Source organism: Amblyomma mixtum, chromosome 3, assembly GCF_055824585.1.
Source record: "Amblyomma mixtum isolate Tamu chromosome 3, ASM5582458v1, whole genome shotgun sequence".
NCBI classification, from domain to species: Eukaryota; Metazoa; Arthropoda; class Arachnida; order Ixodida; family Ixodidae; genus Amblyomma; species Amblyomma mixtum.
In genome coordinates, this window is record NC_143014.1 from 54,030,476 (window position 1) to 54,057,227 (window position 26,752).

Below are 26,752 nucleotides of genomic sequence, written 5' to 3' on the forward strand. Positions count from 1 at the left end.
TGATCGTGTTCAAACTATCCCAATCTCAGACTCTTCTTAACTTTATGCCAGGTAAAGTCAAGAATCGCTAGTGGCTTTTTATGATTTTGCACCAACTGCAACCTTAACATAAACTGCCGTCAAGTGCCGTTCAGTACCATTTTGAATTGAAAAGAGCCATGAAAAACACAAACCACAAAAACGTGCGAAGCAGCACTCGCACAGCATTGAAAGCGTTATGCTTCTTCAATTGTGTTTCGCATTTTTGTGCTGCTAATTTAAAATGGATCAAAATAAAAGACCGCAACTTTTCATCCTGTTAACCTCTACGATACTATCGTATTTATCTAAAGCTGTCTATTAATGACATTCATTGCCTTCGCTTGTGTGAAAGACATTCTTCGGCGCCTGCAGTGAGTGAGTGCGCCGTGGGCATTGCCATTAATAGAGGGTTTACAAAAGTAGGTCTGGCAACAGTGACAGGCACGCTGACCTCGCCTGACCCCGCGGTGGCGGCCATCTTTGGATCGCTTCGTCCGTCCGCTCCGTGTCCGTCCGTCAGTGCCCGCCGTTGTGTCCGTGCTTGTAACGTTGTCGCCAAGTGTACTGTGCGTGGAACGGATTTTCAATGTCAAGCGAAGTCCTTTCCTGGTCTAGGGACCTCTCTTTTGTCCCTGACGGTTTCTGCCAGCAACGGCTAGAGGCATATTTTGAGAGCCGAGGCGTGGTGTGATGCGTTATAGTGAAGTCTTTCCCCACATCTCTGCGTATTGCAATAATCCACTTCTTTCTCAAAGCCGGGTTGCTTGGGAAACCATGGAAGGAGACCTGCACAAATAATAAACAGGTTTTGTCAACAAGCACCACATTACAGCTGTGGATGCTATACTTTATAGCAATACTGGAAAATCTGATCACATGAACTCTTGCGCGAAGCAGGCATGACGCGGTGATAGCTGATTTTTAAAATTCCTTATCATTTCAGCACAGTTCCCTTTTCCCGAGGCCACCCATTTCAGCTCTTGCATATGAGGTTAAAGCCTGAAATGTCTACTAAAAGAGGAAATAAACAAGAAATCATCGTCATCTTTACGAAACCAACTGACTTTTCGGGTGGCTGTCAACTAAGAAACCATCATGGGATTCGAGAAAACTCACTAGAGTGAAACGCAAGCTTCGTTATTTTGTGGATCGCGCTGGCAAGTATTCATAGGCACAGACTACAAACCTGAGCTGCGCGCTCTGGACGCGTACCGGACTTCGCACGCGTCATCAGGCGATAACATCTTTTGAAACGGGCTGGATGTGAGCATGACGCTACACGTGTGATGCCTCATCTTTTCCTGCTTTACAGGACGCCGCGGCTTTGGCAGGCGCTTTTGTAGCGTGAAACAGGCAGCTTGGGCGCCCTAGGCAACCATTTTGCCATCTGCACAGTGCACGGCCATTTCACACAATGGTTTGAAAACTAGCTTCGGTAATCATGCCCTTGGAGTAAGTCAAATAGAGAATGGCGAATGCAATCCACGCACAAAAGGCTCCAACGGATCTATTCGAGCTTTAGCGTTCGTTACACATGTATTGCTCCTTCTCCAGTGTCATTTTCCATCTCAGCACAAGCTTTCGTGAAGTTCACAAGGCTCCATTGCACGCAAAACAACCTCGCTGTTTCAGGTGATCGCGATCGCGTTCTATGAGCTATCTGCCAGTCAGAGGTACATGCCGTAATGCCTGACATGCTGCAAGTGACACTTGTAAAGCCGATCAAGAATGCAAACGAACGGTCGTATACACATCTTGTTTCCGTGCGCGTCTACGACGCTGCGCTGGCTGCAGAAAGGCACGCAGCAACATGCTGGCATTCCGAATGGAGCTTGGTGCTAGCACCGACTGTTGTGATGCCAACAAATGACGCAATCACTTGCGGGAATTCCAATGAAGCTCGCTGTGCGTGCACGAGTTCCACGAGGGCTCACGTTGGCGCGTACTCTCCGGGTACACTGAACTGTCCTCCGAGTACTCCGGGCGGCGCGGACGGACTGAACCAAACATGGCCGCCGTGCGCTGTTCATGTTTTTCTCACTAGATGGCGCTAACTTTTGTAAAGGGTCTATTGTGTCAATCTCAGAGGTGTGCCTACAATTACTAATACTGCTGCACGATGAGAATTAATCCGGTACTTGTGCTAAATAAATGCTAGAGTGCGCACTGCTGCGATCCACACTTTGTGCCTCTGCTTTTTGTACCCCTTGCCTTGGGTACAAAAAGGCGGTTCCTAGCTCTTCATGAAAGACGCAGACTGTTGTCACAGTAATGTAACAGTAACGACTTCCAGCTTTCTGCAAAGACACAGAAGTCGATCCCATTGTGAAATTTGGAAAAGAGAGAGAAAACCCTTTATTAAAGAGTGACATATTACGCAGCATCAGAGGTCAGGCCCTTCGACCTACAGAAGGGGCAGTGTGCTGCAAATGCATCATTAAGGACAACTACACACAGCTCCATGACTTCTTTCAGGCACTCCCCAAACTCCGGCCACAACCCAGCGTCGCCCAGACTCATATTTTCCGCAAGCTCCACACCAACACCCTTGTTATCCCAGCTCCCCTGTACCTCTTTCGCATGCGGTCTGATCCTTCCTACTCCAACTGCGCCTCACCTTATGCCAGTCTGGAGCGCTGCCTCTTTCAGTGGCCAGTACCCCCCCCCCCCCCCCCCCCCCCTCCCTCCCTCCCTACCTGGAGTACCTGTGTGGCGTCAGACCTACTGGACTAAACATAGAAGAATAATACGTGCAAAGTGTCCTTTACACGGTTAAATATGTCTGCACACTCCCTACAATTTCACCTCTTGTTGACTCCAGGGCAGCGGCACTCCTGTCCCACCAGCAAACTTGAGCTCGGGTTCCCTTTCGGGTGCATTGAAAGCTTGTTGTTGCTAGTGTACATGAAAAGGCCTCTCGCTACTTTCGTTGGTATCACTATCTTATGCAATTTTGGCGACACTGAACTCGCATACTTCTCTGATGGCTCCACACAAGATGACGACTCGTTTAAATGTTGCTGAAAACGGACACCAATGTTTGGGAGGCGTGACTTGCCGCTCAAGTTGAGTTACTGGAGTGCTGATTTTAAAGCGTGGCATGTATAGCACTTTGACACAGTGATGTCGCAGTGGGACTCCGTACTTGTCTTCATATCTGTCTTATCTGCTAATCTTTTGTGCAGCTCTCATGAAACAGAAAGGGCGTGTGAAAACCATTTGTTGAGGTGCTTTTGTTTGTAAACTTTCATCTCTGTAGATGCCCACAGACTCAACCCTAACATTACAATTGTGCGTGCGTGCGTGCGCGCGCGCGTGTGTGTGTGTGTGTGTGTGTGTGTGTGTGTGTGTGTGTGTGTGTGTGTGTGTGTGTGTCGCTCTGTTTTGTGCTTGCAAAGTTGACCCTTGGGTTACAGTCATGTCATGTTACATTCGGGTAAATCCAGTATGTGAGCTGTGATCTTAGCTCAGAGTGCAGAAAAATGGTAGTGCCAGAGTGCAGTGCCCAGCAAAGGTGTCTTGGGTTCTACCTGTCGGCGGTGAAAGGTGTGTTTATACTGCAAATCGCTTATAGCATCTCTGTTCTCGAAACTTCTTCGGCTTTGGTTGCTGACTTTTTTCTCTGTGCTGAATTCTACAGATGTCTCTTGTGAACTGCTAGGTCGTTAAATGTTCCCACAGTTACCGCATAGGGCGCATGAAACAATTATTTGCTAACAAGTTTAGCACCTTTATGCTAAGCATCGTACGAGGGCTGATTGCCAAATTTTTTACCTTCATATGTGCTGACGGAATTGAGCAGCTGTAAGTGAAGTGTTCGAAAATTCGCAGGGCTCACTCTTGTTCGCGGCAAGTCATTAACAGATGCGGCGCTGCTCTCACATGCTCCAAAATTCTACACCCTTCTACACCAGTTGCTAGCAAAGTGTTATTTGTGATGTTTAAGTGTAAAACACTGTGCAGAGCACAAGGGCTAGAAATGCACAACCATAAGAAATGCATAATACATCGCACATAAATGAAGCCACTTCACTTTAGCTTTTGCTTAAATCAAGAGCAGTCTTTGAAAGCTTTTGGTGAATTCTGTACATCATTACAGTTGGAAAACTAGGCGCTATTTTAAGACGCCATGCAAAGCGGCAATTTAAAGACCACTGGCCGCAGGGTTGTACGGTCAGAATATACAGTAGAGTACATAGTTACCAAGCATCGCTAATAGCTGCAGTTTAAACTGCTATTTATTCATTTATTAGACAGTTGTGTATTTGTGGCAGATAGAATGTGTCTTGTTTTTTAGCAGCCGCTTGCTAGTCTCACTTCAGCAGTATGATGCCTTTTGTTTTATGTCTGCACACATCACACTCTGCCTAAGTGGCTAATCTTCGCAAGATAATACAAGCGGCATTCATCGAGTGCTAGTACTTGCATTGGCTCAACTAGCTCTCCATAGAAAGGTTAGCCTGGAGTGTAGGAGAACTCACTACAGCACATTCACATTCATCTGCCACAGGCACTGCTGCTTTACCACGCTACAGTGTGAACTTGCACTCTCTTCTGACATTTAAAGACACGCTTACTTCCACATAGCTTTTCTGCTGTATCTGTATTAACATCACGAAAAATCTAGTGTAGTAGATGCTTCGAAAACCATCACACTTGTGCCATCGCATGCCATTCGTCTTATACATGAGGGCCAGCTGAGCCAGCGGCAGTCTGCGTGCAAGTACTCATGCAAACGCGGACGACGCTGTTGGTGGCTGCTGCAACGCCACTGCGGTGTGTTGCACAGTCCCAATATAAACTTCTGGAAGGCTAAGGTGTTTTCATATGAATTACATTGTCATCATTACTGAGCCATGTGCCGCAATACTGCTGTGTACCATAGCTTCACTTTCATTATTAGCCTAGGTTGCTATGCTACATTTACAAAGTTTTGCTGTTATGCTCTTAACAGTTATGTTTTTGGCCTCAAGAGAGGTGGCTAGAATGAAGCATAAATGGTGTACATTCTGGTTTACAAAATTTTCCTAGTTATTCTAAAAGCTTACCGCTGTATCTTCATTAGTGCAAGTTCACAGTAATGTTAAAGGGAAAAAAATTTCGTGGTGCTCATGATCTGACTGGCACCTAAGTCCACCCAGCTTATAATCAAGAAAACTTTGCGCAAACCACAACGAGATACGAGGCAGAAACACGCACACGAGCATTTCTACCTCATGTCCTGTCGTGGTTTGCACAAAGCTTTCTTGATTATGTCGCTTTACCAACTGGCCCAACAATCTGCACTACTGAGCTCTACCCAGCTTATTTTGACACGCAATTTTTTAATGTTATACCTCTTTCACATGGGTAATCGCAGTGCCCATTCAGTTAATGTTCATCGAAATTTTCGATGCCCATCCAGGTGCACCGCTGCCACATGGTGAATTTCAATTCATATCATTTAGTAGTGAGCATGTGATCCGACAGGTGGCGCTGGGGGTAGCAGCATGGAAGGTAGAACTCCAAAGCGCCTGTGCGGTGCTAGTTTGTGCAGTTGTGTCACTAACTGAACTTGCGACTGGAGCTCTCGCATCCTTGCAAGCACTGGAGGCTTCATTTATGCCAAATTTGTTTTTGAGCTGAATTCACGGAACGTCAGTTCAACTTCCTTTGTGAGTGCATTTATACTAGGTACAAGACAGACGAAGACAATTACTGTGTTAGAACTGCATGCTGCCGCCATGGTTAAGGATAGCTGTATACTTCTCTACTGCTGTATACATGTGCTGTCCCATGACAGCATATTGACACAGTAGTAGATGAGTGCATTGCTATCCTTAACCGTGGCCGCAGTTTGCAGTGTGACAGCACACATACATTACATGCCACACAATTGTTTTATATTATGCTCACGGCGTGATTATAACCACAACTCATGGTGAAGGCACAGGTGTGAGCAATATGGATGGGAACATGCTAGCCTGTGCTAGTGTAGGCTGATCGCATGCCAGTAGCATTTCCAAGCACTGAAGGCGTGCCTTATCTTTCTTGCCAGTCACCTGCTGTAGAAAGTGGGATCGCAGCTGTGCTCACTAAAGAGCTTAGTCATTGCATACTGTTGTTTTGAAATCGGAATCACATCTTCAAATTAGACACGCCTTCTTGCAAATGCTATGGGGTCGTGCCACCAGTTATTAGAACAACTATGGAAGTGCGACTGGCCCAAATCATCACATGCTTTTGTGACCCCTTCGATAACGGCTCAACCTGCAAAAAGCACTCGCTGCATAACTTATTTTTAAACAGCATGTTTTGTACCCATCAAACAAATAAAGGCAGGTGCAAAAAAAAAAAAAACTAATATTTATTGCATCATTGTGCAGAGTAGCTTCTCGGTCACTTAATACCAAGCCTTCTTTTGTTAACGGGACACTTGGTAAGTGTTGTATCATTCTGCATGTATTGAAAGGAATGCAGTAAGTGTATTTGTCAGCTCTTGTGCCATCCCAGCCAAGTTTTATGTAAATTTCAAAGGCCAAAGCACATGTACACAGCCATATACAACTGGATGAGGTGTGTTATGTAGCATACTTCTCAAGCATGTGGAACAGTAGAGGTCTGTTTCTCATTGCACTTTTCCAGTTGGAATCTGCTTATTGCTTGCTTGTGACAATTTGTGAAGGGCAGCTGCTCAATTCTTTTTATGGACTTTTTACGGAATAGAATGTCCTGGCATGCTCGACCTAGTAGCATATAGGAATTTTTATAACCTGCACTTTTGTTTGGAAGCAGTGCTAGGATTTTTCAGGTTTTATGCCAACTTCTTATTTTGCATCTTGCCATGGAAAGCTGCTTTTGCAGATACATGTACATACATTAGTGCTCAGGTATGTAACTTGTTCATGAGAGCTGTGTGAGATTCTTGCGTGTGGTTCTATACAGATAGCTCCAATATAAAAGAGAACGGTCAGCTTGCACTGAAGAACCAATTCTACCATTGCTTCTGCTCTGAACCTGAAAATGACTCATGGGCTTTACCCGACCAGCAGAAAACTGTTTAAAGAAAAATGGACATGTGCTTGTTGTTTGTATTTTTAGAGTATTCATTAGCAGCCGGCACTTCATTAGGATGTGTGAGAAATGGCTGTAGGCAAAATTTAAATTTCTTAGGCTGTGTTCTTCTTGGCAGGCGTGAGGATGATGTTTACAGAAAAAGCCTGTTTTAAATCATGAGACAGAGTTTGGTGTTATGAGCAAAGCTATCGTATTTACCCGAATGTAACGCGATCACGACTGTATTGCAAAGTTCGACGTTGCGGATGCGAAATGGGGGGGAAAAGCATGCAATTATAACGCGCGAGTCGACTTTGTGGGTGCATGTAGGAAAAAACAAAAGAAAAAAACTAACTTAAGGAACAATGCCACAGCACATGGAAAAATGAGTAGAAGTTCATGACCAAAAGTACCTTGAACAAATGGCTTTCACATGCCTTTTCTGTTTCAAGAGAGCCGCGTACAAGATTTCCAGATGAGGCCTATATGAAGATGAGTACAGAGTGCCAGTAAAAACAAAACTTTTCCGACTTGCTCAGCTGAGCAGCGAGGTATGCCTGTCGAACGTTATTGGCCATTCTTGGTAACATTTAAGGGAGTCTTTGCCTCTAAAAACTGTGCAATTTCGACGTCACCAAAAAGTGCGTCAGATAGCAAGGCCAAGGAAAGCAGTAAGAGTGCCTTTTCGCATGCAGTAGCAATGCCAAGCTTTCCGTACACCTGAAGCAGATTACTGCACAATTAGTGTGCGGCATTGGTGGTGTTGTAAATGTTGAGGGAATCTGAGGGAAGCGAGGTTTGATTCGATAGAGGAGGCAGAAGCAGCAGATTTTATGTGCAAGTGTTGCGTGTTGAGTGCTCATCTGGACAGGGTTGACAGAGAAAACACCATACTGATGTCACGTGTGGATGCCCAAGAAAGAAAGCTAGAGGTTGAAAGGCAGACAATGAGAAACTTAGAGAACAGCTTGTTCGATTAACAGAAAAAGTGGCCAGTACTACCATCGAAAATGACGATAGCGGACATTCCTGCGCGAGCTACATGGATGGGACCGGTACGAACAGGGCCAGCAAAGAGAAGGCTGCTTAAGAACACTTAAACGGGAACAGCTATTCACAGGTGGTAGCTAAGAAGTCTGGAAGCGATAGAGGGGACGGAACAACATAAATCTCAGCTAGGGGATCACAGTCAGAGCTAGCAGGGGGACAGGACAAAAGTGCCTGGGTGTTAACAGCAGGCGTACACTGGAATTTAGGAGAGAGTATGCAGGTGGTTATCGCTGGTGACTCATAGAAGAGAAGGTGTGTCAGAGCTATAATGGAGGGGGTAAAGGGAGATAGGCAAATATCATTTGGGACTTACCCACTGAGGACAATGAATGTGGTTCTAAGAAAGACCAAAAGCAGATTATCAGAGAATGTTGTAGTGCGTAACCTGGTAATGGTAGCCACGGGGCTGAATCATGTTCTCAACGGTTATACAGCACAAGTAGTGGAAAGATAGCTCATGGAGTTGATGATATAAGGGCAGTATCAGTGCAGGTACAGCTTGTCGTGTGCACAGTACCGGAGGTGCAGAAGTGGTAACTGTTAATTGGGAAATAAGGAAGCTACGCTAGGAGAAAGTAGTAGTAGTGAAAACATTTATTTTATTTATTTTTTTTTTCAAAAGGAAGAGTTAGGGAGTAGGGGGATGGGGATAGATAGATGTGGAGCTTCAGTGGTCGGTATTCCCTAGTCCAGGATCCCGTTGGCCTCCGCCGCTGCCTTGGCCCTCGTCACCAGCATAAGCTGTGTGCTCGGGTCGGAGTCAGCCAGGAGGGCCTCCCACTGCTCTAGACTAGGGCTATTTACCTTTGGTAGTAAAGGGCTTTTTTCGCAGCCCCAGGTGGCGTGGTACGTTGTGGCGTAGCCCCCACACCACACGCACTCTTTCGCGTATCTGTTCGGCCACATTTTGTGATACATGGCTCTGCTTGGGTAGGTGTCTGTTTGTAGTCGTCTGAGCGTGGTGGCCTGCTCTCTGTCGAGGATATCCGCCGGAGCCGAGTACTTCTTGCGCGCTCCCAACAACGCCTTCATTGCCTCCCCGTAAGATTCTGGCGTGCTGAAGGGTTCGACCGGCAAACCCGCCCTCCGGTTCGTGAACCCTCGGACAACGGTGTCTGCCATGAGATTTCCCTCAACCCCAGTGTCAGGGACCCAAATGATGGTGTGTTGAATGCTTGTGTTGTTTGATCCATGTCTGTGTTGTTTTTGTTCGAAGAGGATACTCGCGGCTTTTCGGCCGATCCTTCCATCTCTGTATGCCCTTGCTGCAGCCTGAGAATCCGTCGCTATCCAGTAACTCAGTCCCTGCCGATTGGCTTCAGTCAGGGCTAGAGCTATGGCGATCTCTTCCGCTGCTTGTGTTGTCCTTGTGCGCACTGATGCACCAGTAACTATATTCCCATTGGCGTTCACTACTGCTACCGCCCTAGCGTTTTCCTTCGTTCTGTACTTGGACGCGTCAACATACAGAACCATCTGTTTTTTCTTTAGGAACCTGTCCAACTCCAATGATCTCGCCGCCCGTCTTCTTTCGTGGTTCTTGGGGTCCATGTTTCTGGGCACTGGTTTAACCAAGAAAGTGCTCCTAATTTGGCTGTCAATGTCTGTCTTGTCTTCGCCCTCGTCTTCTGCCGGGTATCCTAGCTTGACCAGTAGTGCGCGGCCAGCGGCTGTTCTTTTAAGTCTTTCCATTTGAAATCTGAGCATGGTTTCGCTGTGCTCCTCATACGTGCCGTACACCCCCATGTTCATCAGCTTCTCTGTCGAGGCGCAGGTCATGACGCCTAAAGCTTGCTTATACGCCCTTCTGATGCATGTTTCCATTTTGTTCTTTTCCCCTTTGTTAGGTTGTAGGTACGGAAGCGCGTACGTCATCCTCGGTATGATGAGCGCAGAAGTGATCCGTAACGCATCTCGCTCCTTCACCCCTTTTCTCTTGTTCGTAATCCGGCTTAACATCCTGCATATCTGTTTCGTGGAGTGTTCCAAGAGCTGGATGGTATGGTCCCGTTTGCCTTTCTCCTGCAGCCACATTCCCAAGATGCGAAGCTTATTTGTCCTCCTTACGGGTTGTCCATCTATCTCTAATTCTATCGTTCCCCTGTCCTCTTTATTTTTGTGAAGTCTAATAAATTCTGATTTTTCTGGGGAGCACTGCATGCCGCTAAAGAAAGCAAATTGACCGATCTCATCCGCCGCTCTTTGCAATATTTCTTGCTTGTTTCCCGTCGATCCTTTTGTCGTCCACACTGTGATGTCGTCCGCATAAACTGAATGTTCGACATCTTTGATGTTTTTCAGTCTCCTAGTTAATCCAATCATTGCTATGTTAAAGAGCAAAGGCTTCAAAGTAGCAGAAATAAACGGGGAAGTGCATGGGGCAGGCAGTAGTAGCGGTTTGGATGACATGGCATCCTGGTGGGCTGCGCAGTAGCTTTTTTATGGGGTCCATGGGAACTTTGTGTGTAGAGATAGGTAGAAGAGAGGAGGAAAGTGTAATCACGGAGGCCGAGCCCAACAGATTGGCCACAAAAAGGTTCAGGAAGAAAACTGTAAAAAAGATATCTAACCCCAGGATCGCTTACGTAAACATGCAAAAAGGTAGAAGAAAACAGAAATGGTTAAAAATAGAACAGCAGTTAAAGGACGATGAAATTGGTGTATGAGCTCTGTGTGAGAAACATCTCGGGGATCTCGAAGATCCACCGTTTATCGGTGGCTATGCCTGGGAAGGGTGCAACAGAACAATAGCTAAGAAGAAGGGGGGAGGGGTAGGTATGCTGATACATCAAGGAACAAATTGGCAAGGATTAATATCAATTTGCAAAGAAATTTCTGGGTATCAGGGAGAATTGCCAGTAAAAGGACATGGACAGGGGATAAATTTCGTAATGATGATATAAAACAGTTTAGAGACGGTGCCAAGATTATTCTGTTGGGGGTACACGAATGGCCTCATCAAGGATCTGGATGGATACACAGGTTGTAACGGGAAGTTGATGCTAGAACTCTGTGAGCAGTGCAACTTGGTTATTGTTTCTAGAGAAACTATAAATGTGAGGGACAAATGACATGGGAAGTCCAGAACAAGCAGATGACTATTGATTACTGCCTAATCTCACAAAGAATCTATAGCAAGCTCGCAAAAATGGAAATAGATGAGGAGGGGGAGTACAGTGTGGGAAGTAATCGTAAACGTATTAGTCTGCTGATGGGAGCCCAGATCAAAAGAGGAATCCAGGAAACACTGAAAGGAATGCAAATTTAATGATGAACAAATACCACTATAGCAGCAGGCACTGAGGAAGCAAGTCCAAACTTTATTATCTCTTTACTACGCATTCATCCACAGCCACTTAAACTACGGTATCTCATCTTGGGGTAACGCCTATCATATTCATCTCTGGCCTTTAATAAAACTGTAAAAGCAAGCCATGCGCATCATAACCAATACCCCTCGAATGTCACCCTCCCGCATTTTGTTCATAGATTTAAACGTTCTACCTATCTCGGCCCTTTATTTTTACAACCTTGGTATCCTATTCTTTAAGATTCTTCATCATTATCTCCCGCTAAGCATATTTACTCTCGGCACGATCATGAGCAACATCGTCACACGTTTTGCGCTGCGTAATAACTTTTTACTACCTAAGGTCAGAACTAACTACGGCAAACAATGCCTTCATTTTTCATCCGTATCATTTTGGAATTCTTTGAACATAGACGTCAAACAAACTAATACGTTTTCTTTATTCAAGGTCAAACTAAAGCTTTTCCTTCTTAATTTGTGATTTTTTTTTTGTTATGTTATTGATTCTATGTATCGCGGCATCTGTGTTTTATTTTACATTATCGTGCATTACATTGTTTGTATTTAAATAGTTCAGTAACTAATATTACATTATGTGCCCATATTTATTCTGTTTCGTCGCTAATTAATGTGTTGTGTATTTTATATTATGTTGCATATTGAAATTTATTTTCATGGGAGGTCCCGCCCACGGTCTTGTACCATGGGACCTCTCGCTGTATACAATTGTAACATTTATTGTATTACTCAATAAACTTTCAACTTTCAATAGAGAAGCACCCCATGGAAAAGTGGAATTATCAGTTAGAACGACTTGTCAGTACGAAAATGAAACAAGTAAAAGGAGCAAACCACTGGAGAGGATAAAGAAAAAGCCATGAAGCTGGTAGAATAGGGAAATTAAGGAGGCCATCGAACAACAACGGGTGGCTTCAAGAGAATGCAGGAAAAAAAGGCGCAGCTTTTTCAATGTGAACTAGATCAAAAATGGGAATATTGTCAACAAAAAAAACTAAGTGCAGATCCTTGTCCAGGGTAAAATAAAGCAGTCTACTGATAGCTGGATAGCTGATGTTTTTGATGCAGCTAAAAATGAGCCAAGAAAATTGTGGAACCATGTAAGCTGTGCGGGTAAAAAAAATTTTTTTAAAAGCAGGAATGGACTCAAGGTGCTGAGGGAAAATGTTTAGGGGGAGATGACACTGTGAAATACATTACATCAGTTATAGTTGAGGCATTTAGGAGCGGCAGTAGTGTAATCTCCCCGAATAGAGAATCAGCACAAGACAGCATAACAGAAAGGAGCTTAGAGCGGGCCAATCTAAACTGGAGAAAGGCGGAAGCAAATACATTCGAGCCCACTTACAATTAACCTGACGGTTGCCATTTTCTCACAGGCCTCAGAAAATGGCAAAATGCGGATGTTTGAAGAGTATTTCATAATAGTAAGTAATACCAGTACGTAGGGAAGGGTGCCAGCTTTCGAATATGACCAAGATGGCGTCGATCTGGGACACGGTTGCATGAAGTGCTGCTACGTTTTGCTCCAAACTGCCCTTTCGTCGCTTCGAAGGCATCAAATGTAATTATTTTTTAGTAGTTGGAGGTTGAATCAGACCTTGAAATTTTGTAGGTAGGTATTTTAGAGTATATTGAATCTGAATATGCGATTCTTGAAAAATGAAGTTTTCGCATTTTTTTACCACTTCAAGACCGTCATCTTCCCTTAAGAAAGGTTGTCCTCTGTCACCGCTGCTGTGTTCAGTTTACGTGATAAATATGGAAAGAAGGCTACAAGAAAGCAATCTAGATTATAATCTGTCGTACAGATTACGCGAAACGGTTGTAGAGGAGTGGCTCCCCAATGTAATGTATGCGTGTGATATTGTACTATTAGTTGATAGCCTGGAAGTTTTACAGACTCTGGTCACTTCTTGTGGAGATGAAGGAGGTGCTCTTGGCTTCACTTTTAGTGTAACTAAGTCAGTTCTAATTTTCAACAGTTCCACTGATGAGGTGCTTACAGTACAAGGCCACAAGATACCCAAATTAGAATACAAATATCTAGGGGTATGGGTAAACAAAGGCCAGATATACTTGAAAAAGTACGAGCAGACTCTTAGGGCAAAAGGGTGAAGAGATGCTCGATAATGAAGCACAGGGCATTATGGGGGTACAACAGGTAAAGTGCTGAGTGGTGGTTGGAAAAGAATAATGGTGCCAGAGCTTATTTTTGGGAATGCGGTTTTGTGCCTGAGGGGAGAAGTTCAGCGGGACTAGAAATAAATGAGAGAGCTGTTGGAAGATAACCTGGTACTAGGTGCCCACGGCAAAACCACAACTGAGGCAGTACAGGGGGACATGGGCTAGGCATTGTTCAAAGCACGGAAAGCTCGGAGTAAAATATTGTATGAAGAACACCTGAGGAAATTGGACAGTAACAGGTGAGCAGCTAAGGTATTAAATACTCATACAGGAGGAGCATTGACCCACAGTGGCGAAAAAGGACTTGGGAACTGACCAGTAAATGTGGAGGAAACAAGCGCCGAGAAATAAAGATCTTAAACGACAGGTAGAAAATGCAGAAGGTAAGAACAGGATTGATTCAATGGAAAAGAAGCAGACTGTAGAACTATATAGAAGTGGGAAAAGGCAAACCAGGAAGGAAGCTTTCTATGATCACTTGAGAGGCTGCACCCTATTCTTTGAAGCAAGGTCGGGGTGCCTTAGAACACGAAGATACAAAAAGAAATCAAACGAAGATTACACATGTGTAGTGTGTGGTCAGTCTGTAGGAACAATGGAACATCTTTATTAAAATGTGGCAGTATCCATCCAGTCGTCGATGCAGGCTTGGTCTCGTCGATGCAGGCTTGGGGTCACTCTCCCTGGGGCCCTAGGATCTAGACATAACAAAGGGAAAGTGAATGAATTTACGGTAGAAGTTAGCAAAAAGTGAGTGGAAGATTGATGACTCACAAGTTAGGCAGTGACGTTAGGTTACAAGTTCAGGTTCAAAAATTGTATTTAAACAAAAATGGCGAATTTATAGATGTGGACAGTACTGTTAACTATGATGGTTTGATTAAAGAAATATCAAGGGGGAAAAATGCCAAGTGTGGTGACAACTGCCATCAACCCATTTCAAAGGTGACGCTCCTAATTTCCATCCTTCCATCCATCCATCAGAGTCTGCCGAACTTTCAGAGGATGAAACGAAGGCCTTTACGATGCCTTCAGGTCGTGCATATTCTATCGTATTTCCTCGAGACTGTGCTTTGAGTCTGCGTTCAGTGCACAAATGCGTCATCTCCACCGAAGGCGTTTCTGACTACTTGGCAGCTGCTCAGATACTTTTTGATCGGTATTTGTGGCTCGGAGCTTTCGTTGGTCAATCAGTGTGGCATTCTAACCCTTTTTTTCTTTATTTCCCGAAGTTGGAGGGCCTACCTGCACGATGCATCAACCAATACCAATATGCGAGTAAATACAGCATAGTGTGCTTTTGTCTCCGCATAATATTCGATTATAACATGAGGGGTGGCTTTTCACTTCTATTTTCAGTAAAACAACTCGCATTACATTCGAATAAATATGGTGTACAGTGTGGTAAGGCTGTCGTTAGATTATAAGACTGCACCACATGACCACAGGTTGTTGTGTGATCTTGTGACGTCATCACAACCCGCCTATCAGATTGTGAGCAAACTGCCCACCTTGACAGGTGGCAGTTAAAATAATGATTGGTTGCTCGGGAAGAGCAACGTGGGTCTTCACAAGCCCCACCAGTTGCATCACCTGTCATTGCAAGACATCCTTAACCGCATCGCTTAACCGCTGCACCAGTGCACTAGGGGTGGCACGAGGACTCCCAGGGATCTATGAATGTAAAGTAGAGAATGACCAATTCTGCATATATGGGCATTAACCCATTAACGCTGTCGCGTCGTACCCTTAGGGCGAAGTTTGTGTCTTCTCCAGTTTTTTTCAATACTCATTCTGATTAGCCAAACATTGTTTTGTAGCTGACAGCAAATTAACTGGAGGCGAGCTAATTTCTAGTTTGTGTGTAACGAATGCCCATTGGGCTCGTAGAATAGGAAATGGTGAGCATGGATTTTGGAAAGAATTTGCTGTAAAATTAACGCCATCCATGATGGGCCTCATGTACAGCCTCCAAACGAGCAAACTGTTTTTTTGCAACATTTAGACATGCAAGACTTTGCAGTTGTCATTGTGAGAATAAGATACAAGTCTACCACCTACAGTCACATGAATTTTAAGTTATAATGCTTCACTGTTCTACATTAAGCAAGGTTCATCAATGCTTGTAACCAAGGCTGAATTGATTTGGCAATTTTATTTCATTTCTATTCCATGTTTATTTTTTTCACGCTTCATCATTGTTAATTCTATGCCTCTGATGCCGCCAAGATCTGTTTTTAAGCACAGCAAATAGATATAAGACAACGGAATCGAAGTAAATGAAATGTGTTGTGTTATTCTGATCCATGCATGTAAAAAATAACTGCAAGCCTAAGTGTTTGTGCACATGGGAAAACACAAAAGCAGCGTCAACTTTTCCGCGTGCTATTTTCCCAGACTAGTTGCCTTGCCTGTTTGAAATTGCTTGCTTTGATGTTCTTGTTTATAAGCAGTGAGACAAAGGCATGAACACCTGGTAACAGAACAGTGCTCTTTCTAAGTTCTGTTTCATTTTCATTATCCACCACTTTAAGTGCCGATCCTGGCATTAATGGGGTGTGGCTTGGCCTGAGCTTGTAATGAAATGCGAAAAGAAATTGAATGATGTCATTATGCTGTGCTGACGTAGTATTACAATCCTTAGCCTCTCTACACATGGATATCAGGGTCAAGATTGTTGCTACCAAGATGATTATGCTTGAAAATGCTGCTATTCAGTGTTTGCACTTGAAACATGGCCACTCTTAAAACATATGTGCTGGGCATGTTGCTTGACCAGAGCTTCTAGTTATGGCATGTACCTAGGCAGGAAAAAAAAAAAAAAGAATCTTCTGTGTGATAGTGAACTAACGTGGGACATGCCAATTAAACTAAGCGTCGATCGTCCCCCACACATAAGACAAACTGAACGCTGCTAAAAGTGGAAACACCGCCCAGTGTAACACTGATCATGTGCTGGTTTTCATTCAAAAATCTGTCTTCAGCATCATAATTCATGTTCTGGCAATCAATGGCGTCTTCAGCGACGTAGTTCATGTTCTGGCAATCAGTGGCATATCATCTTGTCTCGTCAGGATGAAAATCCTGCGAGCATTTCGAGCTGCTGTTCAAATTAACATTTCTATAATATTTGTCTTTTTTTTTTTAACTGGCATCAGAGAATTGACAAACTAGCACTCGGCAGCTTTTCCATTTTGTTGTTATAAATATCCGTGCTGCAGAGTTTTAAAATTATTTTTGCAGTGCATCTTTGACTGCCGTATCAATTTGCACTTGCAAGCTACTCAGCTTATGCAGCAGAAGACTTAGTTCCACTCGCACCTGACCTCTTAGTGGTTCGGGGTGCCACTGCAGTGTGGCATCTGTTTCATGGAAATCGCGAGTAGCATCTACTCACCGTCATAAGCTTGCAGTAATGAAATATACTAAGCTACTTACAACCTAAAAAAAAAAAAAATTGCATTTCACTGGAAACTATTGTTTAACTTCATCAAATTCACATGTTACCTAGATTATTGTAAACAGAAAGGACAGATCTGGTGATTTATTATTATGTGTAAATACAGTCGTGCATGGCTTCCTTTGACGTTTTCTGCACCTGCATTTATTACAGTGATCCTAAGGCAAGTATCTCGTTTGATGTTGGAGTAAGTAATACTTGCAGCCGTGAGTAATGTGTGTGTGAACTGGCATTTTTTTTCATTTGGGTATCATTTAACAGAGTTCGTATTTTTTTTGTTTAGGTCTCAGAGGCAGAACCAGCAGTCCAAGAAGAAGCTCGAGTTATCGGCTACTTTGACCTGGAAAACTCAGGCCTGCAGCTTGTTGAGGGGGAAAACACCTTCTACCTTCCACCTGAAGCACTTGGGGAGCACGTCCTAATGTCTGAAGAGGGAAAAGAAGGGCAGAATATATTTTTTGTACTAGGCAGTTCAGAAGAGGATGTCGTTCAAACTTTTGCTAGAAACTCTGAAACATTACTTGGAGAACAGGCAACCTTCACTGTTAATCAGCTAGAGAATGCCATCTCTGCAAGCCTCCCTCAGCAGTTTGCTGGCGTAGAAGCTGTTACCACCACTGAAGGACAACAACTGCTGATATTGTCTGAAGACACCAGTGACAAGATGGCAAGCCTGGAAGGTGCACCAGTTGAAGAGTCTGCTGCTGTTCTTGAGACTCAGTTCTTGTACCAGGAGGGTCCAAAGGAGGACTTGCCAGGGGAGTGCGCTGCAGCAGGAACTAGTATCCAATCAGAACAACAGCCAGGGCTTGAGCAATCTCCAGAAGTAAATGGCAAGGAAGGAATAAATGTGATTCCCAAAGACAGTCGCGACAAGACAGCAGCTGTTTATCCTTCACGGGAAAACTCAGAATTTCAGAATGAAAGCAGGCCTATGCCTTTGGCAACTTCTCCTCTGGGTGTGCGTGATCCAGCTGAAGGAACAGACAGTTTTCGGATATCGATTTCCCTTGCTCAGTGTGGCAGTCTAGGCCAGCGGAAAATTGTTGTGTCACCAGGCGCTGTACGAGGAGGAGGCACTGTACGAGGAGGAGGCACTGAAGAAAAGCAAAATGGCACTGCACGTGGGGGCATTCTACATGTAAAAGATAAACACTCAAGCTACAAGTCCGTGTCATCTGCAAAAGCCAGGGAAGCTGCCGTAGATGTTGACTGCAACACTTCCAAAATCCCAATGGCTTCATCTGCCGCTAGCAGGAGATTAGACCCTGCTAATGTACTACCGGTGCAGGAGCTCACTAAGGATAAGGGAACGGCTGAAGTTCCTGTGCAGAAGGATATTGGCAGTACTGAGGCTGAAGGTGGTTCTCGTGCATTTGCTGAGTGCTCAAGTGAAGGCACAGAGGCGCTGGATTTGTTGCATGCACCTCAGAACACAAGCGAGCATGTCTCTGTTGACCCTCCAACTGCAGGTATACCTGAAAGTAAAAGTGATGAACCTGCCCAGGTGGTGGCGGAGGGCACTACAGTTGAGTCAGGGAAGCCCTTTGTGAAGGGCTTGGCTGCTGAATTTATCAGGAGGGTGAATGTTACTCAGAGTGTGCCCTATAAACCATCCCCTGCGAGTAAAAGCATTAAATACATGCGAGATCGTTCTGGCATTACTAGTGTTATAAAAGAAAACATTGTAGAATCGGTAGGCGAGGATGCTGCCACAATGACTACTAAGGCAGCGACGTACACATGCAGTGACAGAGAACTTCCAGTTCACCGTGAGGCTGTAGAGGCTGCTTTGAATAGAGGTACTGTTGCATCAAGCACTGAGGGCCACCAGAAATGCTCATTACCTGGCGAGAACAGTGGCCTTGTTTCTGCTCTTAAGCAAAACAGTCTTGAGGAGGGGGAAGCCAAAAGGTATCCAACAGCAAGCAAGGACAGCAAGCAGTTTCATGGTGAACACTTGCCGGGTGTCAGAGGTGAAAATGCAGCATATATGCCTCCAGAAAAATCTAATTCTCACACCCCTACGTGTCTTGACACTACTACTGAGGAAGTTTCTTTGCCTTCAGTCGCCACAACTCCAGAAAGCAGTCTGGAAGGTGAAGAGAAGCGTAAAGACTCTGTCATCAAATCAGCTGTCGCTCAGAAAGAACTGTGTCAAACCAGCCGTAGTGTTCATGCATATGACTTTAAGGAATCTGATGGTGAGGGTACGCCACCTGTGAAGGACCTATCATTAGAGAAGCATGAAGAAACTACTGAAGCAGATGTTTCAGAAGAGCAAGAAGAGAAATCACAAGAAGTAAGAGAAGCAGTTGAAAAGGAACAAAATGCTGACATTGCAAAGAGTAACATAAACATGGAAGATCAACAGGAAGTGTCACAACAGTTACGTGCTGAAAAAACTCCATCAGAGAAGCCTGGTCGGGTAGAAGCACAAAATGAATCTTCTAGTGACATGAAAATGTCGCCTGAAGTACCAAATGAGCAAGAAGGAACTGTTTGTGACCCTGCTACAAGTAGCCTTGCAGCAAGCAAGTTTGAAAGCTCTCCCACTGGTAATAGTCATGAGGTCTCGCGAAGTAATGTGCTTGGAGATCACCAAGAAGCATCAAGAGACATAGGTGTTGCGAATGCTTTGAAAAGCAAACTTGACCTGGCAGAGGAAAAAAATGCAACTCATTCACCGAGTTCATTGCACTTAGACAGTGATGAAAAGTTGCAAGGAGAAACAGAAGCAAGGAATATTGATTCAGTTTGCGACAAAGCTGCACGTGACAGTTCAGATTCACGAGAAATTGAATGTGAACACAGTGAGCTAGCACCTAAGCTTGATAGCAAGGGAGAATATCAGAAGCCAAAAGCTGAGTTTCAAGATATGCACGACGAACCTGTAGAGAATTCTGAATCCTCAAACTGTAAGTTGCAGGGCAGAAAAGAGGGGGACAATGGTGATGCTATTGATAAGGGTAGCCAACATGTCCGAGTGCTTTCTCCACCAGAAGCTAATAAACTGACCACTCAGGGAGTGATATGTGCTGTAAGCTCTGATGGAATACTGCTTGCTGCTCTTGATCTGGTTCCTTGTCAAGAATCATCACCACCTCCATCCAACATTGCAGTTAGCTCATCTCCACCACCTGAAAAGCCAGGTCCATCATCTGCAGCTTCTGGCTCATTGGACAAGAAAAAGCGGAGAAGACAACAAAAAAATGAATGCTCACTTGAAAAGCCAGGCCCATCATCTGCAGCTTCTGATGCAATGGAAAAAGGGGAGGATGCGCAAGAAGGCAGTTCTTTGGGTAAGAAACGCTGGAGCCTTCGTACACCAACAAAGCCAAGAAAGCGGTTCATCATCCCAGACAGTGATGATGAAGATTTTGATTCCTATGGAAGTGAAGACATTTCTGCTGAAACAATCAAAAGCAGGTCAGAGCAGGCGTTCGACGTACTTTTAAATGTCTTTAAAACCGAACAAGCTAAGAAAGCAGCAAATCATGCTGAACCAGCCGTAAAAAAAAGTGCTAAGAAAGGTGGGCTGTCATCTTCTAGGCGAAAGCCTTCTTTTTCAAAGCCATTTGGCAGTGGTGATGGTGCAGGGGAAAACGAGGGGGCCACTTCTAAAATGGGAAAGTGTAAAGCCAAGGAAAAGCCATCAGCACGAAAAAGCCATCCAGTGGACACGCCTTCCTTTGTTACTAATGAGACACCTGCACCAAAGCGAGCTCAAAAGCGCCGCTCTGAACCTGCAAAGCCTGTGGCTTGTAAAAAGAGTGCAGGTGGCGATGCTACCGCCCAAACTCCTTTCACTGGCAACCGCATTCCCTCTGCGACTGAATTGTTTGCTGGAGACATAAGAATTCGCTGCCAGAAGCCAAGTTTCTCAAATGACAAAGCAGCGACAAACTATCACTGTTCAAAATGTGGCTTTCGTTCAACTCGAATGGAGAATATTGTGAGACACCACAAACAGGACTGCCCATACTCCAGACGCCTTTTTAGTTGGCGCACTGAGCCCTCAAGAAGTACAAACAGTGGTGCCCCCACATGAGTTTGTTACCTGTAACAGTCACTTTTTTTTTTTTTTCATTTTTATTCATCACCAACTTCTCCCTCATTTTTTTTTTTCTGTGTGTATAAAATTGGTGTTACAAGTATGTGAACAAAAGTGCCGGTATGTGTGCAGCAGAGTTTTTATTGCAAAGCTCATCTGCTTGGGTCTGGTACACAGCTTTAGCTTTTGTTTATTTTTGCTGTTTTGTTAAATTCTTAGGTTCTGAAGGCCCACAGCTGACATATTGAGTCATGTGTTCATTGTAGTGTTCTTTTAACTTGAGAGAAAAACAAAATGGGGGAAAAACATGCCACTTTTTTATGTGTGAGTTTTTCTTTTTCAAGTGTGCTCCCTTCGTGTGCCTTATGTTCTTGTAACAGTTTGAGTCTACAGTGCCGGTGCTACTTCCAGCCGCAGAGGCCCCGAAGAGCTTGCACACGGTTCTGTGGCATATCATTTTCATTCACTGATGTCAAGTCTTTGACCTGCACAGTCTATATTTAGAGTGCTTTGTTGCAAAATCTGGTGGCCAAGTAGCGTTACCAGGAGTACACCTTGTGCAGCTGGTGTAGCTGGAGGAATGGGCGGATTTGTTGCTGTGGTTTTCAGTGTAGATAATATTGCATCAGGTATATGTTCCATTTCTGGCCCCGACTGTTACATCTGGGAACTAGCACACACCTTAGTCAAGGAAGCATGTCCTTTGTCATAATACCTGTACACATTTGCGCATTTTTGTAATAAGGGTACCTGTGCAATCTGATTACTTTCGTTCTCCTCTTTCTTCTACTTGCTATGTGTTTGATGCTGAAAGCTGCCTACTGTGAATTGTTAGAGAAAAGAGCACAGTTGAAAGCCAGTATTTTCCTGAGATCACGAATTACTTTGTGCTGGCTTGGACCCTGGATTTCAACAGGTGGCATCCCTTTTTAAATAGAAACAGTAAACTAATGGCTCGCTCTTACTAGACAGTTTCTCCTTGCACAAAGTGCATTGAAAAAATGTGCACTAAGACACCATCCAGTAAAGGGTTACCATAATATGGCAGTTTTGAAGTAATGTTGCCACTTTCAACACATGTTCAAGGTGCATTATGTTTATAAAAGTATAATGCATAGAAAAGGCATGTGCAAAAAAAGCTTGTCAGTGCCGTTATTGTATACAATATTGTTTTTTGTCATTGCCTAGGTCCATGGCATGTTTGTGAAATATATTGAAGTTATATTTTTATTGGGTGTGAGTTTTATTGTTATATACATTTTGCTTTTTTTTTAGCTGAAAAAGCTGCCTGCTTTAGTTTTCAGGCTGATTTCTTTATATTCCTCCATCTTGATGTCCATGTTCGTGGACTAATTGAACAGTGTTATGATTCTTGATTTTTTTTTTGGTGCAGTTCTGCTGTTTTTTTTCCTCTTTCTGCTGATCAGGTATGATCTGCACGAAATGTATGTGTGTTCCATGCTTATACAGTGTTCACTTTTATGTCTTGTTTGTGTTGTAGAAAAATGAGTATGCTTCTCGTCTCACAATCATCTCCCATTTTCTTTTACCTTCTAAAATTAAACTTGGGCCCAAAGCTTGGGGTAGATATCTCGACACATTTTGGTTTTTAAGAGAGTATGGATGTCCAGTGCACATGATGCGAGCCTTGCAAGACTGTGGGACATTGATATGTAGATTGCTTGTATACTTCCTTGTGTTTATCATTGGGACTTTTTTTGATGAGACATTAAATGCCTGCATACCATCGCCGATCATCTCTCTTTCCTTTTTTGCCTTTGCACAACATTCTGGTGCTATATTTTTTTTCTTTAGTGAAAAAAAAAAAGTTGAACTGGTTGCGGGTCCTTTCATGATTTTTTAATTTTCATTTGTGGTGCTAGAAATCTAGGAAGCAAAGTCTTGCTCTAACCTCACTTTCTTGCTCATTAGAGCAAAAGCATAGCGAACGCTATAAAATAGCATCATTCATACTGTGCATGCGCCAAACGCCATTTCAAATCGAGGTTTTAGGTACGTTCGCATTATGTATGCTATTTTTCGAATTTAGCATGCGTGCTCTTACGTAAGAGTACGCTAGGAAAAATAGCGTTGTCAACATGGCGGCGCCCGCGTCACCTGCTTCAAAGAGAATTCGTCAGTGTTTTAGGTTTTTAGGCATTTTCATTCCCTTTAAATGGTACACGTGATATTCACTTTGGCTCCTCTTGCCGACAGCAGAACAAATGAGGGATAAGCTTGCCCTATTTTCGATTCTGTGTAGCGATTTCGCTGTTCCTAACCCTAACAAAATGCCGCCTGCTGTGGATTGGCTTGATTTGGATTTTTACGCCAAGATAGTCGTAGCCTTGCAAAATGAAGCCGTTTTGGCGGTAGGCAGAAGAGTCCGAAAGAACTCAGCATGATGTTATTGAAAACCTTACTTGGTTTAGTTACCTATAAGAAATTAGACCTTGGCTTTACTCAACTGGCCATGGAACTGGCTATCTACGCGATAAGACTTGGATGACCTTAGCTAAGTGCGAAAAATGTGTCACAAAATATTTTCACATTTTAACACCAGATAGCACCACTGCGGCCTGCGCTATCGTTGCGTTCGGGTCGGCATACGGTGAACTAAAACTGCTCATGCGATTTCCACTGTAACGTCCCGCTAAGTGCTTGCATATAACATATGTAAGCGCTCATACGCTATACTAAAAGTCTCTATTGTTAAAAGCGTTATGCCACTGCCCCACCTGGTGGTGCAGTTTACAGTTAGTGCTGTAAACTGCATTAACAACTTGGCTTCGTGTTTTAGTTCATGTCGCAGTTTAGCCATGTGTTTTCTTTTTGTGGTGCGCAAAATATTTACATCACCAACTGAATTGCTACATTGTTGTTTCAGCGTGCCTGTTGTGAAGTAAAGGGAGGCCTATGCATGCCTGCAAAATTGCACAAGCTTCCCTGATGCTCAGCGACGGCTTAATGGCCTCGATGCTCAGCAGCTGAGTACAATTTTGCGAGTTTGCTCCCATTCATGTTAGGCACATTTTGATGGGCACGAACTGTGCGAGTGTTCATGTACTGAGGTTGCAATGCATGTTAGGAATCCCTAATTGGTCAAAATTAATGTGGAGCCTTCCTTTACAGTGTGCCTCAGCTCACGTACAGTGCTGCATTGGCACGAAAAAACTCATTACAACTCCAAAATGATGAATTCTGGAAGCGGTAGTGCTCTGTGTGCTTGTCTTGTGTTTAGTTGCGTCATGGTCACCATTGCAAACAGTAAAATGTTTCACTCCTGGTGAACCCCATAGCCATGCTTATTAGTAGGCCTGAAAGAGCTATAGATGCTGTCTCAAATAATGAAATTGCTTCATTGCTATAATATTACAATTCCAATCTTTGCAAGTGCTTTCTTTCGAGCTGGGTGGGGAGGGGGGGTATATTTTCAAAAATGCTTGCATTATATATTGCATACTGCCAGTCTTATACAGGGGTGGGTGGTACAGAATAAGACAGTGTATCATACACTGCCATACAGTATGGCAGTACAGTTGAGTGAATAATGACACCTTCCTTTCTCAGTCATGTCCCTGGACATAAATTGCTGATGAACAGCAGCTCTGAGATGTTAGTATGCCATTGCCATGTGCACACACAAGGATGTCAGTGCTTCAACCAGCTCAATGGATGGAAAACTTTATTAAGCAAGCGAGTTTGGACCGTGCAAAGGATATGATTCACTGCCGTGTAGAAGACTTTGTACTATTTGGGAAATTCATTTTAAAGGTGCAGAGACTCCAAACTTTTCGTTGTGCGTTCTTTAGAATGATGTGAAGGCACTAAACATGGATCACCATGTGCAGTGAAATTCTCCAAACAGCTTTGGTTTAAGCAGTTGAACGTTGACTGTGATATGACAAGTTTGAGATCATGTGAGGCATGCAAAAAAAGTGTAAGATAATTGTTGCTTCATCATTTTAATTGTTCCAACCCTCACAGTAGTTGGGCAAAAGAGCCAGAATGGACCCTTTGCAAAACTCCGGAAGTCAGCCTCCTTGCACAGTGAAAACCCCTTCACCATGGCGGCCAAACCTGCTCTGGAGGCAGGAATCGGATGCAGCGCTGGAGGCATATCTATTGTCAGTATAATGCCGCGCACTTTGCTTTGTGTTGCTCTGGCAATAAAGGGACGCAGCTCAGCCAAACCATTGCTTTGCCAGTGCTGTACACCCTCCCGTCATTGCAATCGCGAAGGGTGGAACTCAGCTGTGCCAAGTTTTCTTCAATGCTGTACCCAACTTCGGCCCCTAGAATGGGCCACGCCGCCATGATAGAGGTTTCTGCTATGCAGAAAAGCTGAATTATGTAGCTTTGCTAAGTGTCAGCGACGGTGAATTACATTCAGGCCTGGAAATATCGAGTCCGGATATTTCGAATTATTGACTATATTGAACGCAAATTATCCTCTTGAATGTCCTGTGTAGAAATCGAATTGCAATATATCGAACTGCACGCAGCGCCCCTGCCAGCGGCGCTTCTAACGACGGTCTTCGATAACATTCCGCGCGCAGAGACTGGTCGGCTGCGCGCAAGCTAGGGCGTCCGCAGAACTTTTTAAAGCGAAAGCTTTACTACTTGCACTTTCAAGCCTTTGCCGTGCAACGGCGGTGCACATGAAATGACCTTTCGCATGACCTCTGTGTGACGTCACGCCGAAGAGCTGGGCGACCATCTCGCGCCGTCTGCAAGTAGTGGCGGTGCCACCACCGGCGGCCTTAGATTAGATTACATTAGATTGGATTGGATTATATTGAATTGGATTAGATTACATTACATTGGATTGTATAACCGATGCATCGCCACAAGTCTAACCACAAGCACCACCACCAGCTACACTACCAGCTGAACCATGGCGTAGGTACGGATATTGCTTTCGCAATTACCGGGCTTAACCAAGCTAAGCCACAGCGAATTTTCCAGGGGGGGACCCGATTTCCGGGGATGGGGGCGGCGGTAGATTAGCACCAAAAAGGAACTAGTGTATAAATAATATCCGTAATTCCAGCAGGGGGAGGGGGGAACCGCCCCCCCCCCCTTGTCCCCCCTTCCGGACGCCCATGGCTGCGCGGCATTGGGCACCTGCATGCTGGCAGCGCTCGCGCTGTCAAAGCGCGCGACGAGGTGACCGTGAGGTGCGCTTGACGGTGGCCTTTGGTCTCGTGGTCATTTTCCGCGCCGCATCGCCGTTGTGCGGTGAAGCCAACCTTACGTTAAACCCGCATAAACTAAACTAAGCCTAGCGACGGCACTCGTGTGGCGTGCTTCGCTGCCGAAGGTGCTGAGGACACCTCTCCGATGTTCCTACTGTGCCCATTGGCACTTCTGGTCTGGTACACCCTTCGTCAAAAGTTGCTACACCCTTTGTCGAGGGTGTAGCATATTTATTTATTCAAAATTCCCCTAAAGACCCTCACGGCTGAGGGAGGGTATTACATAGGGAAGAGAGAAGACCGGCAATCGATCAAAAATGGAAAATAAACGAAAAACACAATAGAGGACATTGGAACAAAATACTCAGGGTAATAATTCATCATTCAAGCGAAATTGAAAAATAAACAATTTAGTGAGA

General features: G+C 44.3%; 1 protein-coding gene across 2 annotated transcripts in view; it reads left to right on the forward strand.

The window, feature by feature from the left end:
• Nucleotides 1–22,887, forward strand: part of LOC149350222 (uncharacterized) — a 48,729-nt gene extending 25,842 nt beyond the window's left edge. The window contains exon 7 of one of the 2 annotated variants that reach the window (XM_089579207.1): nt 17,365–17,503. Coding sequence is in view for 1 of the 2 variants with exons in the window: in XM_089579205.1 (XP_089435331.1) it covers nt 17,365–21,132 (3,768 nt within the window). In the remaining variant the exon portion in view is untranslated. Of the gene's footprint in view, nt 1–17,364 lie in introns of both variants that reach the window. The other variant, XM_089579205.1, reaches the window with a different exon arrangement.
• The last annotated feature ends 3,865 nt before the right edge of the window (nt 22,888–26,752 follow it).